Source organism: Martes martes (assembly GCF_963455335.1).
Source record: "Martes martes genome assembly, chromosome: 3".
Classification (NCBI taxonomy): domain Eukaryota; kingdom Metazoa; phylum Chordata; class Mammalia; order Carnivora; family Mustelidae; genus Martes; species Martes martes.
This window is the reverse complement of record NC_137890.1, coordinates 110,768,550-110,787,369: the sequence shown is the minus strand read 5'-3', so window position 1 is coordinate 110,787,369 and position 18,820 is coordinate 110,768,550. Positions and strand designations below refer to the sequence as shown.

The following is an 18,820-nucleotide window of genomic DNA, read 5'->3' as shown; positions in this document are numbered from 1 at the left end:
GTGCTTTCTCCTCAGTGGTGAACTATGACAATGTAGTGGACACGGGTTCAGAAACAGATGAAGAGGACAAGCTTCAAATTGCTGAGGAGGACGGGATTGCTAACCCTCTGGACCAGGAGAGGAGTCCAGCTAGCGTGCCCAACCATGAGTCCTCCCCACACGTGAGCCAAGCTCTGTTGCCAAGGGAAGAAGAGGAAGATGACCTAAGAGAGGGTGGAGTGGAACATACTTGGCACAACAGCGACATTCTGCAAGCCTCTGTCGATGGTCCAGGTAAGTGTCTATGGCCACTTGGCCCCTTCCTGTGCCATCTTAAACTAATCTTGACTACCTAGTGGAACGTCCACGACCCAATCATTAAAATATTTCTTTGCAGAATAGAGATACCAAAGCTTGTGACAGATGATGAAATGACGGTAGTGTTATCACATTATAGCCCTAACATCTTAGGGAGAGACGATGTTTCCGTCTGGGTGCAAGTTGCACATGAACTATGTTTTAAACACACAACAGGAAGTCTTTGTTCCCCGGTTACAACGTGCAGTTTAGATGACGTGAACAAGCTCTAGGCTTTCGGGACAAAATGGAAGCAAATGTAAAACGAACAGCTAACATCGATTTGGAAGTTATGTAACAATACAGACAAGTAACTATCAATTTAATGTAGTTTCTATGTCTGTCTGACACCTTCTATTGTAATTCAACCATCTAATCATTCCCCTTTGTTAAGTGTGAATGTGATTTCACACTTTCACCTGGTCAGGTAGCTTTCTTATTATATAACAGTTAAGTACTTGATAATGATTCCTGCTGTTTGGTGGGAATCTCTGGGGAAGTAAAACCGATCCAAGGACAACTATCATAAAAATAAGGTAAATTATGTTCAACCCAAAACTTCACATGCCACTCAGCATATGGAAATGTCTTGGTCTAAAATTCACTTAGGATGGAACATCACTAAGGTATGAAATGATTAGCAGAATCAAAGAGAATTAATCTTATTCCCATAAACTCTCTCTGCCCCTCTCTACTTGGTGAGGTGGCTTGCAAAAAAAGAAATTTTTTAATGACTCTTCCAGTTGAAACCATAGTGTCTCCTTAAATCTCTATTCCCAAGACCCAATGAGAGCTGTCATGATTTACCCCCCCCTTTTTTTCCTCTAATGATATAAATAACAATAGCATTTTTATAAATAGGTAAAGTGGGTGGGAAGGGAAGTAAGTAAAAACAAGAGTCTACCTATGTGCCATTGTGATGTCGCAGACTATAAAGCCTCGAACCTAGGCAGGGTAATTGTTCGGTATACTGGAAGGAGGATAATAAAAGCACTTCCACTCCTAAAGAAAATTAAATGTGAAAAAAAAAAGGGAAAAAAAAAAAAGACCGATGGCAGTTTGAGTGTAGTGTATTTGTTTTTCGTTTTCCTAAATTGCCGTGCCAAGTTTTGTATTCTTTCTGTTTCCAATTTTGCTTTCGGTGAAGGTTTCTCGGATCTCAGCAATCCCACACATAAACATTTATCGTTATATCCATTAAGACTTAAGGTTTTAGATTTTCAACTATGAGGGAGAACTCAGCCAAAGATGCTTGAAAGATAAATACGTTTAATTAGGGGCAGAGGATGATCATTAAAGGAAGTCTGACTGCTGCAGAAGTCATTAACAATCTTAAATGAAATTTTTATTTTTATGATAGCCATTTACATGTATAATAAGAGCCAATGATTCTTGGGAGCAGTGTGACAGAAACAGAGTGTGGCGAGAACTCATGTAAGACATACTATTTAAATGAGCTGGTGTTAGCTATTCATATTTGTTAATGAACTAGATATGCAGGGCTATAAGAATGAATGTTCTGATGCTTTAAATTTTAATATCCAGAAATCAAGGGTAAGGACCAATTACTAGAATTTCCACCCTTAAAGGAATAATTAATAACGATATAACAAATGTACGACCCCAAACTTCTAAAAAAGAAAAGTTTAATTTTAAAAAATGAAGATCAATAATTGAAAAACAGCCAAAACAGCAATGTCAAACTGTAGGAGTTTGTGATCATGGCAGCTTTCTGTGCTGGTCATGGATCATAATTCTAAATGTTTTAATATACAATAATCCATACGAGTGCATTACAGACCCTGTTATCACCTGTAGTTAATGGTGCCTGTGATACAAATGAACAGGCTGTTCTTTGCTCTTACCTTTATGGTAAATAAACTAGCATTCTGGAGTCACGATAATTAAATAAAATGTAAATCCCTAATCTCATTTGGCTATTTGGACCCAGAAAGTTACCCGGCTATTACCTGTCTAGTTCTAATGATTAGTAATGATTTATTGTTCTTTTTTTTATTGTTCCAAAAGTGCTCTGATGTGGTGCCTTGATGTCTAATGAAAAGAAATTGGTCTTAAAAAGCTACTCATTGTTTATCCTGACTCTCAGATAACACATTTTTCTTCTGATAAAATATTTTTCTTATTTATTGTTCAAAACACACAATATAGACAATAATTCTAATTCTGGTGCTGTTTTATTTAGTAGTGTTTTATCCCTGGTGCCTGGCTGTCTACCATCATACCCCAGCACATAGCTTGACTCTGAGATAAGCCCCCTCTCCTTTGCTCTCTCTCGCATGCATTCTGTAGTTTGTCTGCAGGATGCAGGTTTTCAACTGAAGAGTGCGGTGGAGCTCTTACTGTGCCTTTCCGGTTCCAGCACAATCAAAGTTTTGTGTTTAGAATTGTCCTTGACATTCTTTCGTCCCACAATGGGGTGGACACAGTGTGCTGGAAACCATGACATCATTATCATTGACACAGACTTAAATAAATCACCTGCATCTTGGCCTCTTTCTGCTTATTCAAGGATTCTTCATCTTAAGGAAGAAAGTGTTCTTTATTTTTACAAACCTTCATCCCAAGGGTGACTGGAAAATGCAAACTTTTACAAGTGTTTTAAAAACAAATATACTATGTGGTTTTAGACCCAGTGTGCTGAGTCAGAGTTGTCTCGGAAAATGTTTAAGGTTAGGCGAGAGGCAGAGTGACAGCCAGGGTTGCCTGTAATTTAGAGGAGATGGTCTTAATCTATGGATTATTATGTCCTTCTGAATATGGATTTGCAGGAAACGTAATTAAATAGGCATATACACAGTATTTCACATACAAACCCGAGAAGGATTAGTGTTTGATTTTAATAAATTGAGCCTAAAGTTCAAAAAAAGGAAACGTTGGTGCTCAGTGAATTGAAGCCAAGTACATTCTAGGTAAAAGTGACACCATCTTACTTGCATAATCTTTGGTAAAAGAAGGTTCTAGCTAAGGTATTACCACAGAATGCAATCCACACAGAGTGCCAACGACACATTTGTATACCTAGCATTTAATAATTTGGGAAGCAACCATCTACTGTAACTTCTCTTTACTTTTTCATAAGAAAATGACAATGAGGAAGGAAGTACAGCAGAAATCTTGAACATTACCACTATTATGCAAAAAAAAAAAAAAAAAGTGCTGTTAACTGTTTTCCCCTCAGTGACTTGATCTCTCAGATGGAAAACTTATGATTCTTCTGACTCTTGGCTACCAGAAATCACATGAGATGAGCGAGGAAGAAAGACACAAAAGCTATATTTATAGCCAGTACTGAACTTCTCAGAAATACCTTAATTTAATTCCTTCTAGAGACTGATAAAAATATCAGATGAGGGAGCCTTTCAACGGATCGATTATTACAATTGACAATACAATATTGCTATATATTGAACTTCTAAATGTTTTATGCAAAGTGTCCCTGTGAAAATATTCCTTAAGTAAGAGAGAAGTCCAGGGCCAGGAACAAATTTAAAGCAGTTGTACGGTTTAAACAAATACCATTCAAATCATCTGACTGTTATGGGTAGTAGCATTAAATTAGCATCTATTTATATCTGTGTATTTTACCTTAAGAGGCCCGGGCTTTTTTAGTTCTGATAACATAAACAGATAGGCTGCAGGATAGTACTTGTAAATCATATATTTTAATTTTGCTGTACCATTTGCTAGAACCTGTTTTTCTACCAGATAATTATGACTAGAATGAGATAAGCAAAGAATGGTCAGGATAAATTTGGGAATTTACAGAGTCCTATTTATAAAGTTTCTCTTATTTTAAGCAAAATGATGATCAGAGAGATATTTATCCTGGATCCTGGTTGGTTCTCATTAGTATGGTTATTGTAAAAATATGATTTTTTTAAAGTCCGTGTTTAATTTATTTACTCAAAGCATTTTTTAAACTGTCAGCTGTCCTTCTCTGCCCTCTCACATACTCTGTAATTTGGGAGGCAGAAAATTCAAGAGCTCTCCTGTTTTTCAAATTCTCCATAATTTAAAACATTGCAGTTCTGGAAAATAACCTTTTTTCACCTACGAATCTTCAACCTCAGTGTTACATATTTTCATCTTCATCACCACCTTGAGCTCTTGTTTACCTCTATGTATTTTTCTTCAGAAAATGGCTACAGTTATATGCTGGAGCATAAATGATAAAGAAGAAAGATCTTTGTGGAGTTGTAGGGAAAGGCCTAGGGAAGGTATGTTTTAGAAGTTTACATAAGACAGTGAAACAGGTGTTTTCAAATACCTCTGGGATGCTTATTTTATAAACAGGGAATTTCAAGTTTTGATATGTAGAATTAGGTTTAAAAAAAAAAAAATACGCCTGCAGAGATTAGCCCCATCGTAGCTCCTCCAAGGGGGGAATAAGCATGAAATGCTCACTGGCCACTAATCACCCAGAGTTACCAGAGACCCAGCAGCTGGCATGCCTCTCCCTAAGTACAAATACTTAGTTGCTTTTGACTCGTATTGAAAAAATAATATCTTTCCCCCTGTTTGTCACTAGAACTGCCACCGGAAGAAAAGCCCTTCGTTTGTCCCAAATAAGCACCTCTGTTTTTCACAGCTTGCAGTAATGCTTAAAGTAAATAAGTTCTTGTGTAGCTAGCACTATTGGAGTCATTCAATTGCCTGAACAAAGTTATTGTTTAGAGGGTTACAACAAGCCTTTTCTCTGTTTCCTTTAAAAGAATCTTCCTTGTTGCTGTGGTTGGCATGCTTAGTATAGTAAGCCTTTCTACAGTTTTCAAATGCTAAAGATAATTTTCCCCCACAGAAGAAATGAAGGAAGACTATGACACTATGGGGCCGGAAGCCACGATCCAGACCACAGTTAACAATGGTACAGGTAAGTTGTGTTTACCACGCCAAGATCATCCTTGCCCCGTGTCATGCGGATTTAGTGAGTCAGGAGGAGAAATTCTGGCCCATCCATCTGGAGCTCCATGACTTAGCGATTAAGTCAGACATTACAAGTTTCCTGATTTTGTTTCAAATCGGAGTTCTCTTCATTTTATTTTACTTTATTTATGTATTTTCTTTTTCTCAGCAAATATATCTTTCATTCTTAAACCCCTGATTTGCTTGTGAAAGTTAAGAAAACTGAACTGGATACATAAATTTTTTTTAAATGCATGAGTTGGGCAAATTTCTGGTAGTAATTTTTATTTTAAAAGACTGCATGAATAATCTCAAAATTAGAATGTAATATGCCTCTCCTGGCTACCGCTTGATAGTAATCATTGAGAATTCAAATGATATGCTGTAATTTAGATTGTAAATGTTTTTTCAGGAAGACAAACCAAATTTCCATGAACATTCCTCAAAAATTGATCATCTGAGCTCTTTCTTCACTTTTAATTCTTGGTACCCTCTGCCTCCTCTAAATAACGTTTTCTAGGCAGAAGTTTTAGAGAAAATTGACAATTTCACTTCTTTTTATTGAAGCCAAAAATATTACAGTAGGAAAGTGGTAAGCAGTGTTTTCTTCTTAGTCTGCTACTGCTGTGGAATGGGATTTCAGGACACTTGTGACATTCTCTGTTCCTCTCCCAACACTGAATGATGCCTGCCCTCACATTCTCACGTCACCAGTGCAAATGTACATTGACTCACTATGTTTATCTTTCTTTTTCTGGATAAGGCTAATTATTTTTGGAGTTACAAACAATGCTTCACACGGCCATTACAAATATTTACCTGGTGCCCAGTATAAGGTTATCTTCCAAAACAAAACAAAACAAAAAATCACAGAGGTATATCCGCTCAAGTCACCAATGAGAAAAAAAGTCACAGTTTTATGAAGTTTTAGAAATGTGAATAATTCAGATGATAGTCATATCTCCCTTGTGTTGATACACATCATAATAAACTGCTCATGCTGTGCTTCTATTTAGAATGTCCTTATTAATAACTTACAAGGCACTAATTCACTTTCTTGGGTGTAAAATAAGAGAAATAATGAACAACTGTTGTAATTTTTCTCTCATTTGAGTATGTCAATTTAAGGTACGAAAATGAAACTGTGCAATATAGGATTAGGGAAAAGGTATAGAATTAAGAAAGATTAATCCTGGTTTTCAGGTATAGCTCGGGCAATAACCAGGTTGTAACCTAGGGAATATCAGTTACTCTCTTTAGAACTTAGTATCCCCACCTGAAAAATAAATAGATCACATTAATTGCTTCTTAAGAATATTTCCAGGTTTAATCATCTATGTTGCAGGGTTACCAACAAGTCAAAATAACTTCATGTAAAAAGACAATAATAAAGAGATAGCATACATTTGATACTTTCTATAATATCCCAACTCATGGCATCAAAAATGGCTTCATGTTTTTTTTTAAAGTTCAAACATAAATAAATCCCAATTCTTATTAGCTTTATAGACGTTAAAAGTGTCACAAAAATTAATTTATCCCACAAAGTGACAATTTACTAGCTGTTTTATATACTTGAATTCTACATTAATAAAAATTATTCCTGTACAAAAAATTTAAAAATCAATTCTGAAAATGTGCTTTCACCAGGCTTTAAGATCTCTTTTTCTAATACTACTTACTATTGCTTTTAGTTTATGTGTATTCAGTCAATAAATAAACGCATAAGTATTCATTGAGAATCTTCTATGCACACCGTTGGTGCACTTGTGGTGGAAGATGGGCCAGGAAGTTTAAGACGTGGTTATTATTTAATTTGGAAGAGGAGACTAACATACAAGAAAAAACAAAGAAGGGGCGCCTGGGTGGCTCTGTCAGTTAGGCATCTGCCTTTGGCTTGGGTCATGATACCAGCATCCTGGGATCAAGCCCCGGTCGGGCTCCTTGCTCAGCGGGAAGCCTGCTTCTCCTTCTCTCACTCCCCCTGCTTGTGTTCCCTCTCTCGCTGTGTCTCTCTCTGTCAAATAAATAAATAAAATCTTAAAAAAAAAAAAGAACAATAAGAAAAAGGTGCCCGATGCACAACAAATAGAAGGAACTATAGTTATTTCAAATTACAAAGGTAGGAGAGATCTTGTGGGGTGAGTATTCAGGAAAAGCTCCATGACAGGTGCAGTGTGAACTAGGTATATTCTCAGTGGTCATGAAGAAGTGAGGAAGTATTTTCTAGCAGAAGAATGTGTAGGCCAACGAAAGACATTGTGAAATCTGTAGAGAAGATAGTGAGTAAAGGATTCTCCTGAATCAGAGGGTCCTAGGAGGTAATTCATGGGAAGTGGAGCTGGACAGTTAAGTTGAAGCCAGCTGATGGAGGATGTTAAGCACTAGACCAAAGAATTTGTGTCATGTTATACTACCGTGATTTCTGTGGGGGAAAACCAGACTTTAAAAGACCAACTGGAAGTCATTGTAGTCACTCAGGTGTGAAATGATAAAATGTTTGTCTTAGGGTGGTGACGGTGGTGAAATTAGCAACATCATTTCTTAACAATCAGTTGAATCTCTGGGTGAAGGAATCAAAATGGCTTCAGGATTATACATCTGCATGTTTAGAACATGGCAGTACTTGATATTTCTAGATAAAAAGAAGGAGGATCCAATTTTGAGAAGACCTTGAGCTAGTCTTTAGACAGAAGTATTTTCATATAAAAGTTATATATGGATGTGACTAAAAGAACGTCCATCGGAATTGAGGAATTGAAACACAGGAAGTCAGGGCTGAAGACATAGATTTGAGAGTGATGCAAATATATTCTGATAGTATTTAACATCATGGGACCATGACATTAACCATTGGGAGTGTATTTATTGAAACAAGTAGAAAGCTGAGGCCAGGGCTCTTGGTGGGTGGGGAGAAAAATCAAATTCATTGAAAGAAAAAAGATTAAGATAGAGAGAAAAAAAATTAAACATCCACAAGGCAAAAGAAAGAAAGTTTCAAAAAGTAGCGAATGATCAATTCAATCAAAGATTGAGATAACTGCAACGGAAAAAATGCTGAATGAATACATTGGACTTGGTAATTAGGAACTTACTGGTGATCCTCAGTTTATAACTCTGCTCTTTTAGAGAATAAATACATATTTCTTTACAACTGCAAGTTGCTGCTTCTTATCCCAGAAACTTCTCAGTTGCTAAATACATGGGGAATTGAAATAAGTCATCTTTTCTGGTTGAAATTGCTTATTAATGGACCATCTCTTTGCCTCCACCCAAGTCCTAAAAGATCCAGCTATTGGCTGACCTTCTCTGGCCATCCCAACCTACACTGATACCTTCTTCCAGTGAATGCTAATTGAACGAAACACCTAACCTTGTCATAAATTCTGTAGTGTGTTGTTAATTAATGTGCTGTCTTTTCCAAATTAGATTGCAAACTCTGAGAGCATGGGTTGTTTCTTAGGCTGCCATATTGCCTATAAGAGCACCTTAATTTTTTTTTAACTTTACTTCAATCTTATTTTTTAATTTTTAAAAAATTTGTTGTAGTTATTTTTTAATGTACAAGGTCTATTAGTTTTAGGTATACAACACAGTGATACGACAATTCTATACATTACTCAGTGCTCATCAAAAGAAGTACACTCTTAATCCCCAACCTATTTCACCCAACCCCTCAATCCACTTCCTCTCTGGTAACCATCAGTTCGTTCTCTATATTTAGAAGTGCCTTAAGATTAATAGGCTCTAAATATATTTTTAATGAATAAATATGGAATTAATTTACTATCAGATACCATTTTTCTTTTCTAATCAAAACAGAACCAATAGAGGGGCATCTGGGTGGCTCGGGGGGTTAAACCTCTGCCTTCAGCTCAGGTCGTGATCTCAGGGTCCTGGAATTGAGCCCTGCATTGGGTTCTATGTTCAGTAGGGAGCCTGCTTCCCACTCTCTCTCTGCCTGCCTCTCTGCCTACTTGTGATCTCTTTCTGTGTCAAATAAACAAATAAAATCTTAAAAAAAAAAAAAAAAAAGAACCAATAGATATTGAAATAGATAAATTCTAAACAGGTTATGCAAATTTTCTGATAAAAAGTATTATTATTAATGGGAATAAGTTGTGAAGGAAAGACAAAGACACTGTCTCCAGTACTTCTCACTGAATATTCAACACACAGATTTCATTCCTAACTAAAAGTAAGTAAAAACCTCTGAATTTCCTTCTCAGCTCCACACATTAAATAGCATAAACTAATGAAGTTCATCTAGATAAATAGAATAGACTTTTAGAATCTAAAAGTACCTTCTTCCTAGTGTATTCTGCTGAGTTTAAAGCTACAAGAAGCAATGGGAAGAGTTTAGTTGAATTGAATCACAGAATTCTAAAATTGAAATGTATACTACAGAACAATTCTTAATTCTATTTTGATAGTTGAAGAAACAGTAGTAAAAAATGCCACATAGCTAACTGGTGGCAGATTTGGAAATAAAAGCTAAGTTACCTGACAAACCTTTCACCTCAGAAGGTTTTTACCACTCTGAGGAGCTGTCCTGCTAGAAACTATGGCATCATCTTTGACTCCTATATACTTTATCTAATTAGTCATCAACTACTATGAATTCTGCTATCTCAAATAGCATATATCACTTTTATTTCTCCCCATCATTTTTTGCACTATCCTGATTTAAATACTCATCTTTCATTCAAGCTATTATGATACCTTGTTCACCAACCCCATGTCAATCCCTAATTTCTTTAATTCACTCTTCACACTATCAAAGTTAGTTAGAAGTTGTTTTCCTAGCACTTGGGAATATCCATGAATAATTGTAACTCGTCTCCCACACCGCTTCATACTCAACCTCCTATGGTTCTCCACTACTTTCTGAAAGAGTTGGCATTTGGGTTGGGTTGTCATCCTCATGATCTAACACCATCTTGCCTTTACTGTCACTTCCTAGTATATACCTCAACTCCGAATGACTGATTATCATTTATACTCCTTTGTCTTTGCTTATGATGTTCCATCAACACAGAAACTCTTTTTAGTCTGACAGAATCATACCCATTCTTAAAAGCCATCTCCACCAAGAAGTCATCTTACAGTCTCCCACTCAAGATTAACTACTCATTCCTTTGAGGGTCTTCTTATAGAATTTATAAGTTTTCCCTCATATTATACTTAGTTGCCAGCAGGTATGTTTCTCCCCACTAGATTGTAAGCTACTTGAGGACAGAAATGGTATGGGGTTTTGGTCACTTGATCACTATAGATCCTAGAATGGTCTATGTCACAAGGAGTTTTTAAAGAAATTGAGGGAGTGAGTGAGAGACAAACAACAAGTGGACTTCCCTTTCATATTTCCAAGTTGACATATTTTGATACCTGGTGTGAAATAATCAACCAGACATTTTCATCTCTCATTAATCTCCCAAATGAGAAAAATTCAGTTACATTTGACTGGTCTCTATCCTTCATGTTCTCCTCAATTTGGTGGGTCCACATTCATCCTATAACCCTTTTCTCATTGTTCAAATACCCTTCTTAGAATTCATTCTTGCCTCTTAGGAACCATAAGCAAAATCCGCATTCTTCAGAGCAGTATTAAGTGTCATCCATTTCATATCAAAAGTGTTTCATTCTCATCAGGCCAGATCCCCTGGTAATATAAAAAAAAAAAAAATCACATTTATACCAAATTCTGAATCTCTGCCTATGCTATTCCTTGAGACCCTAATCTCTCACTCCTTTTTGTCTAGTTATCCAAATTCTACTCACCCTTCTGTTCCTCAGGGCCGGCTCAAATTCCATTTCTTTAACGTGGTCTACCTGAAACACCCCAAATCATGTCAATCTCTTCCTTCTCTGAAATTCCACAGCCTTCAGGTGGACACTACTAATTTTAACATGTCAGACTATTCCTTTTTATAATGTCTGCATCTATTTTCCCTAGTTAATTTTGCGAGGACAAGAGATTTCTTGAGCTCTAAAATGGGAGCAGAGCATCATGCCATTTACCTCATAGGATTGTTGAGGTAATTAAATAAATAATATATATATTAGCTTTGGTAAGGGTCCCAAAAATATTTGCTTTAAAAAAAGGACTATTCCTTCTTGCCTCAGAGTGCCCAATATAGCAGTGAACTCACATGGTAGAAGTTATGAATAGTAGAATGAATGAATGAATGAATGAACGAACATTTGGTGAAGAAGAAATAGTCTCTGAGAATGGAAGCCACAATAAAGGAAAACATTCTCCCTGGAGGGATTAAGTCCTGTATTTTCAGAGAGTGAAACCTGGATTTAAGTCCCTGAAATCAACTTGTTACACACGAAGAACAACAATATAGCATATCACCTTTTTTTTACAATAAAGTTTTAGATTAGGAGCACAGCAAAGTTGATTTATAACATGAAGTATCGCAAACCCTGATTTATATTAACAACACTCTACATTGCATTTAATATTCCTATATTGGTTTTAATGTTTTAAAAATGAAAGAAATTGTATGTTTTAACACAGAAGACAAAGAATGTCCTTTTATAAGGAACATGACACTTTCTGTATTTTAATCAGATTCAAATTCAGAATAAAATTATTGTGTAGAATTTTTAAGAGGGTGAAAAAAACCTGTTTTCTAAGAAGATTAGAGAAATGGAAAAACTTAGGAGCATTATAAAGCCTACGTGCTAGTAGTAACGAGGGTCTATCTTAGGTGCTTGGTGATCATTAGCATTAATGCTGTTCCGCGTGCATATCAAGACCCAAATAGGCCCCTGATGTTTTCCTCTTTGAATGTGTGTAAGTTATATTTATACAGACAATCTACTACTCCAGTTATAAAGGGCTATTAATAACCACCTGCATCTTTCCTTCCTTTGCTGGGAAAAGAAAAGCACCTTACAACCTTACATCTAGAAACTGGGTAAGGAAAATTTAAGTCTCGGTTCCTAATCTTACAGAACAGAATAAAATTCTTGTCCAAGAACTAAGTATATCAACTCTAACTGTAGTCATTAAACATGTTTCCAATCTTTTCAGAATAATATATGAATGCTTTTATACATCAAATGCAAGTGTTGGTTTGGGATGCTCCAGATTAGTCTAGAGTCAGAGAAACGACGTTTGAATTTTGCCTTTACCAATTACCAAGTTCATGAACTTGAGTATATAAGAATTCATTTCTACATCAGTAAAGTGGAAATAATGATTCCCTATGTACAAGGGAAATTTTTTAATTTAAATGCAATTAACATATGGTATATTATTAGTTTCAGTGGTAGAGGTCAATGACTCATCAGTCTTATATAACACCCAGTGCTCTTTACATCACATGACCTCCTAAATGTCCAGCACCCAGTTACCCCATACCCCTACCCCCTCCATTCCAGCAACCCTCGGTCTGTTTCCTATGATTAAAAGTCTCTTATGGTTTCTTTCTTTCTCTGATTTCATCTTGTTTTATTTTTCCCTCCCTTCCCCTGTGATCTTCTGTTTTGTTTCTTAAATGCCACCTATGAGTGAGATCATATGATAATTGTCTTTCTCTGATTGGCCTTTTTGGAGCTAGAGAATCTTAAGCAGGTTCCACACCCAGCACAGAGTTCCATGCCAGGCATGATCTCACAACCCTGAGATCATGACCTGAGTTGAAATCAAGAGTTAAATGCTTAACAGACTGAACCACCCAGGCTCCCCAATGGCTTATTATTTTTAAAGTACCTAATGCAGGGACACCTGGGTGGCTCAATTATTTAGCCTCTGCCTTCTGCTCTGGTCATGATTCCAGAGTCCTGGGATCGAGCCCTGCATCGGGCTCCCTGCTCCATGAGGAAGCCTGCTTCTTTCTCTCCCACTCCCTCTTCTTATATTCCCTCTCTCCCTGTCTTTCTCGCTCTCTGTCAAATAAATAAATCTTGAAATAAATAAAATAAAATAAATAATAAAAAAATAAAATAAATAAAATTTAAAAAAACAATACCTAATGCAATGCCTAACATATACTAAATGCTCACCCTGATTTGATTATTTCACCAGTTTGTTTGTATCTACAGGTAAGCTTTAAACCAATTTTATGCATTAAGAAATGAATGGACTCTGAACTGTTTCCTCCCTTTACACTGGTTCCTCATTAGCTTCTTCTCTAGAAAACAAAAATGCAATATCTAACAAATTTGTAATGGGAGGGCTTAACCATTCAATTTTGAGAGCCTCTGCCAATTAAGTTCCTTTGACATCTTTGAAAACCAAGCAGACAAGCTGCAGGACAAATGTCTGTTCATTGCTCCAACAATGCATTTGAGGTTAAAACATGAAGACGGAGAAGGAATTGCTTATTGCTTAGTTTTCTATTTCATTTCATCTTTACCTGGGGTCCTTTTTTAAACACAGAAGAGGAGATAGTGGTATTTACAGTGTTTGTGTACAATGATGAACTCTGTCAAAGACTTTCCCTTGATCACTGGCTGTTATCAGGAATCATATGTTGTTTTTCTTTTTGTCCTGAATGACGATCAAATAAACAAATAATACAATATTCATCACTTTACTAAGATACCTCCCTTTATTCTTTTCTGTTAGGGTGTTTGTTGTGTGCAGAATTTAAACTGGGGCTTGAGAAAGAAACTTTAAGGAAATAGAAGACATAACCCTTGTCCTTAAAAAATGCAAAATCCTAGAGCACCTGGCTGGCTCGGTCAGTGGCGCATGCGACTCTTGATCTCAGGGTTGAACGTTGGAGCCCCACCTTGGGTACAGAGATTACGTAATGATAAAATCTTCAAAAAAAATCATAATGACATGAAGGCAAACTTTACCCAAAAAATCATTAATAGCCTAATTAGCTATTCAGATCAATAGTCACTTAGGGTGACCCAATTAAGTTTAAGACACTTTGTATTTGAAAAATACAATGAACAGTCACTGTCATTAAGGACTTACCTTCAACTGGGTAAATAAAACAATGGTAGATGAATAAGAAATGTGTGTAAAATGTTTAGCACAATGTTAGACATAATAAACAGTTGTTGCTAGCCATCATCATTATTGTTAGCATCATAACAATGTGTGAATGAAGATGTTTTATTTGAAATACAACAAGCCATGTAGGTTCAAGTGAAAGATGCTCAATATTGCAGAGGGTTTTTGACAGCGTAGGGTCAAATATTGGAGACACGAGGGTAGAGAAGTGTCTTAAGAGACTGCAAAATTCAGAGAAGGTTTTCTTCAGGAAGAAGGCTTGTTAAATATGGCTCTGTGCAAAAGTGAGACATAGAGAAAGCTGAAAATGTAAAAGGAGACGGGGTTATCAGTAGCTTGGGAGGAAGTAGCCTTAGAGAGTAGCCTTGGCTGTGGGCAGAGGCACAGCTTTATTAGCAATAAGATCAAAAGAAAAAGGAAGAATGATTTTGGTTGAAGTTAAGGTAGTTCAGGGAATTCATGTCACGTGAGTTGCACTCTTTAAAGTAAGTAGGAAAAGAGATGATCAGTTGACAGTAAGGGAAGGGAGTAGGGTTAGACTCTTGAAGAATGGAAATCTAGAGTAATTGCTGTAGACAATATATGGAGATTCAGTTACCATCACAAAAGAAGATCCTATTTGGATAACATGGACTGAAACAAGCCTGTTACAATTATTTACAATTTCTTTAGACTTTTTTTTTTAAGATTTTTATTTATTTATTTGACGGACAGAGATCACAAGTAGGCAGAGAGACAGGCAGAGAGAGGAGGAAGCAGGCTCCCTGCTGAGCAGAGAGCCCGATGCGGGGCTCGATCCCAGGACCCTGGGATCATGACCCGAGCCGAAGGCAGAGGCTTTAACCCACTGAGCCACCCAGGCGCCCCTCTTTAGACATTTTTGATACTCTAGGAGCAAAGAAACTGGGCTGGATTTTCTTTGGCGAGGCAAAAACGATACAAAAATAAGGGACAGGGATGGAAAAGATTTCAAGCTCCAAGGTCAACTGAGGCAAGTAAAAGCAGACCTGGTGAAATGGACGTGAAGACTTGTCAGAGCCCAGTTATCACAGTGAAGAATCTGCATCAGGGGAACAAAGAACGGGATGGTGGGAAAGGGCAGAAGGCTGAAACAGATTGAGTTTCACGTTCTGGTTTGCAGAGGTGGAAGTGTCGCGGGTTTAGCCCAGTACCAAAGTGTGGCCATCTCTGTGGTTAGAGAGACTCAAAGCCTTGGAAGCCAGGATCCTGCATGGACTATTGAGCCATGAAGTTTCCCAGAGTAATAGTATAAACAGCCCTGGAGTAAACATAACCACGGGAAAAGTGTCATCTTACCTGAGCTATGCAAGTAGTGTGTTAAAACATGATGGCAAAAATGGATGACCGAGGCTTCAAAAAATTACAGTTGCAAACTGGAGGTTTTTGGAGGGTAGAGGTTAAGTTTGCTTTTCTCCGTAGTCCCTCTCAGTGGGCGCGGTGTTGATACAACCTTGATGGTTGACAAATGGGTTGTTTGTTGCATTGATAAATAAATGAATAAACAAATAAATGATGATGCATGACTTAGGAACATCAGTTTGAAACAGCCATGTGAACTGAGGAGTTTGTTGACCCATCCTCTTTGCTCTGTGAGCTTAGATAGATGAAAGCAGGAACGGCTGTGCTGGAAAGGTCTGGGAGGGATGGAGTATTATGACAGGATGACACAGTTTCATCTAATCTGAAGAAGTGGAACGCATGTAGGAGGATATCATTAAGCATGTGGGGGGATAAACAAGTAATATGTGGAATGGGAAAGCAAAATGAACCATGAATAAAGGGTGTTGGTTTTCTTTTTTTTTTTTTTTTTGGTCTCTAGTTCCAAGCTTGAGACATTTTTTATCTACTATCACCATAATAGTTAATAAAAATTCGCCTTTGGGGGCGCCTGGGTGGCTCAGTGGGTTAAAGCCTCTGCCTTCGGCTCAGGTCATGATCCCAGCATCCTGGGATCGAGCCCCGCATCGGGCTCTCTGCTCAACAGGGAGCCTGCTTCCTCCCTTCTCTCTCTGCCTGCCTCTCTGCCTACTTGTGATCTGTCTGTCAAATAAATAAATAAAATCTTTAAAAAAAAAAATTCACCTTTGGAAGGTGTTTCATGAAGTCATTCCTTTCTGGGTGCCTTTAGAAACAAGACGAGAAAAAATCTAAAATAGGAAAACATAATCCTGAAATATTAAATGGAAATTATAAATAAGCATCTTGAGTGGAGAATTTCAAGAACTTGGATGTTTTCACTTTACCCCAGTAGACTTGGATGTGGATCACCCAGTGAAAAAAATGGAGAGCACGAACATGAAAGGAAAAATTGAGAAAAAAAGAAAAGTTTAAAATTCTGTATTTTATTTATATTGACGTGAGAACTTACCATGGCTTTCCCCATACTAATTTTATGTCAGCAACCTTGTCAGCATCTAAGATGTATTCAAATCATGTCAAATCAGTTGGGCGTACTGAAAAACTGAAAAAACGGGGTTCTCTCTCTTTCTCTTTCACATATTGAGTCACTATGATACAGTGGAAAGAGCAGTGGGTTAAGAGTCAGGATATATGAATTCTCCATCAAGCTTTTCCAGAAATTATTTATCTAACTTTGTATGAATCATAAACCTCGCTGTACCTTAGTTGTATCATCTGTTAAATGAGGAAATTAGACTAGAATTTTGAACTCCACCTTACCCTACCCGTTCTGCTAATGAACTGTTACTGGGAAGCCTGAACAAAGACAACAAAGCACTGGCTGAGCTAGTTGGCACAGGAGGGGGAGGTTCTGCCTCGTGGTATTACGCCCAGGGCCCTGTGTTTGTTACAGCTTTGACTTTGGTTTAATGTTCTGCTGTTGTCATTTTGCACCAGACCCTCTGGGCCCCACTGTAGCCAGTTCTGCTTATAGCTCACAAAATGCATTAGGATAATAGCAGAGGATAAGCCAGAATGGGAGGGGTGGGATCAGGGATTTACCACCTGAAGTACCACAGGGAAATGCTGGCTATGTCCAGGTTTACCAGATTCTTCTGAGGTGTCTCCAAAGCGGTTGGAAATCTCTAGATCAAGATTGAAAATCTTGCCTGTGCAAGAAACACCATGGTTGAAGGTATAACCCCCCCTAAATTGATGATACTAATGAGAAGGTTAGGAGGCCAGCAAGTGGTTTGACCTCTTTAAATACAAATTCTATGCATCGCATCATTAGCTTTGAAGAAAGAGGGGGAAAGGGTAAGAACATTTCTGCACCATTATTATCCTCTTGGTTTAATAACTTCCAATTCTTCTTATTATTCTTGCACGGAGTTTAAATTAAAATTTTTATTTTTTAATCCTTTTTTAAAAATTTATTTAAGTAATCTCCACACCCAATGCAGCACTTGAATTCATGACCCTGAGAATAAGAGTTGCATGCTCCATTAACTAGCCAGCCAGGTGCCCCTAAATTAAGTTGTTTTTTAAATTAACTAGGTTTCTGGTATGGGTAATGAAAGCCACACAAGTTTAATCATAAGTTATTTCTCAGCAAGAGTTGAGTGGGTATATAGGGTTAATAATTGTGCAAGATCAGTTTATCAGATAATTCAGTACCTAAGTACTCAACATGCAGAGAATCAAATTATTATAAAGCATATCATTTTCTTCTTGTTTATACTGTCACATTCTTATATGTTGGAAGAGTTTTGTCATCCAGAGAGGTCATGTAAATCATCATTTAAAAATTTGTAGTTAACCCCATTCAGTAAGTTTATAAAAATAAAATAGAGGAAAAGGTGGGTTTTGAAGAGAGAAAAACAGATGTAGCACTTGGCAGGTGAGATAGGAGAGTCATTTGCCGACCATAATCAGTGTATAAGAGCCTGGCACTTCCTGGCTAATGAATGTTGCAGTTTTATTAGCTTTGTTTGTGATTAGGAGCAGCTATCTCCACTTCACAGCAAGGGTTCCCACAACAGATAACTGATATCCCAAGCTTCTTGAGTGTCTCCTTCATTCACTCAACAAATGTTTAATAAGCACTGTTTTCCTTGTGATGTTGTCAGTGGTTTCTAGTCACCTCCAAAATCTTCATCTGTGTCTACGGTTCCTCCATCAGAAAGCTATGTTGCTTTGAGTTTTTAACTGACAAGAATATAGATGAAATTCTTTAGGCCTAGACAGTGAATAAAAAAGTAAGTTAATTAGGGTAATTAACTTATTGGAAGTATGGAATTCTGAAACTTCAGGGATACCTCAGAAAGCATTTACTAGCTCATTTTACAGATAGAGATACTGAGATTAAAAATCATAACTGGCTGAGCCAAAATGGGTTGCCCAATGACCCTGAACCCGGTCTGATCATTCAGTTATTGAGGATTAGCTGTGTGTCAGGCACTGTACTAGGCACTGGTGCTACGAAGCTGAATAAAACACAATCAGCTCACAGATATGTATTTAAAAGGATATAATGTGCTGTGCTTAAGTTCAGTGATTGAGATATGCAGATGGATACGTGCGGAAGGAAGTTCTGAGCTCAGGTTGAGGGTCAGGAAGGCCACGTGATAGGAGATTAATCCTGAGCTGCTTCCCAAA

At 37.2% G+C, this 18,820-nt stretch overlaps 1 protein-coding gene across 1 annotated transcript in view; it reads left to right on the top strand.

Annotated features, from left to right (window-relative positions):
- ZEB2 (zinc finger E-box binding homeobox 2) overlaps positions 1-18,820 on the top strand; it is a 128,883-nt gene that overhangs the window by 86,253 nt on the left and 23,810 nt on the right. Inside the window, exons 2-3 of the mRNA XM_080799671.1 lie at positions 16-273; positions 5,156-5,227. Coding sequence (XP_080655797.1) covers positions 16-273; positions 5,156-5,227 — 330 coding nt within the window. The remainder of the gene's footprint in view (positions 1-15; positions 274-5,155; positions 5,228-18,820) is intronic.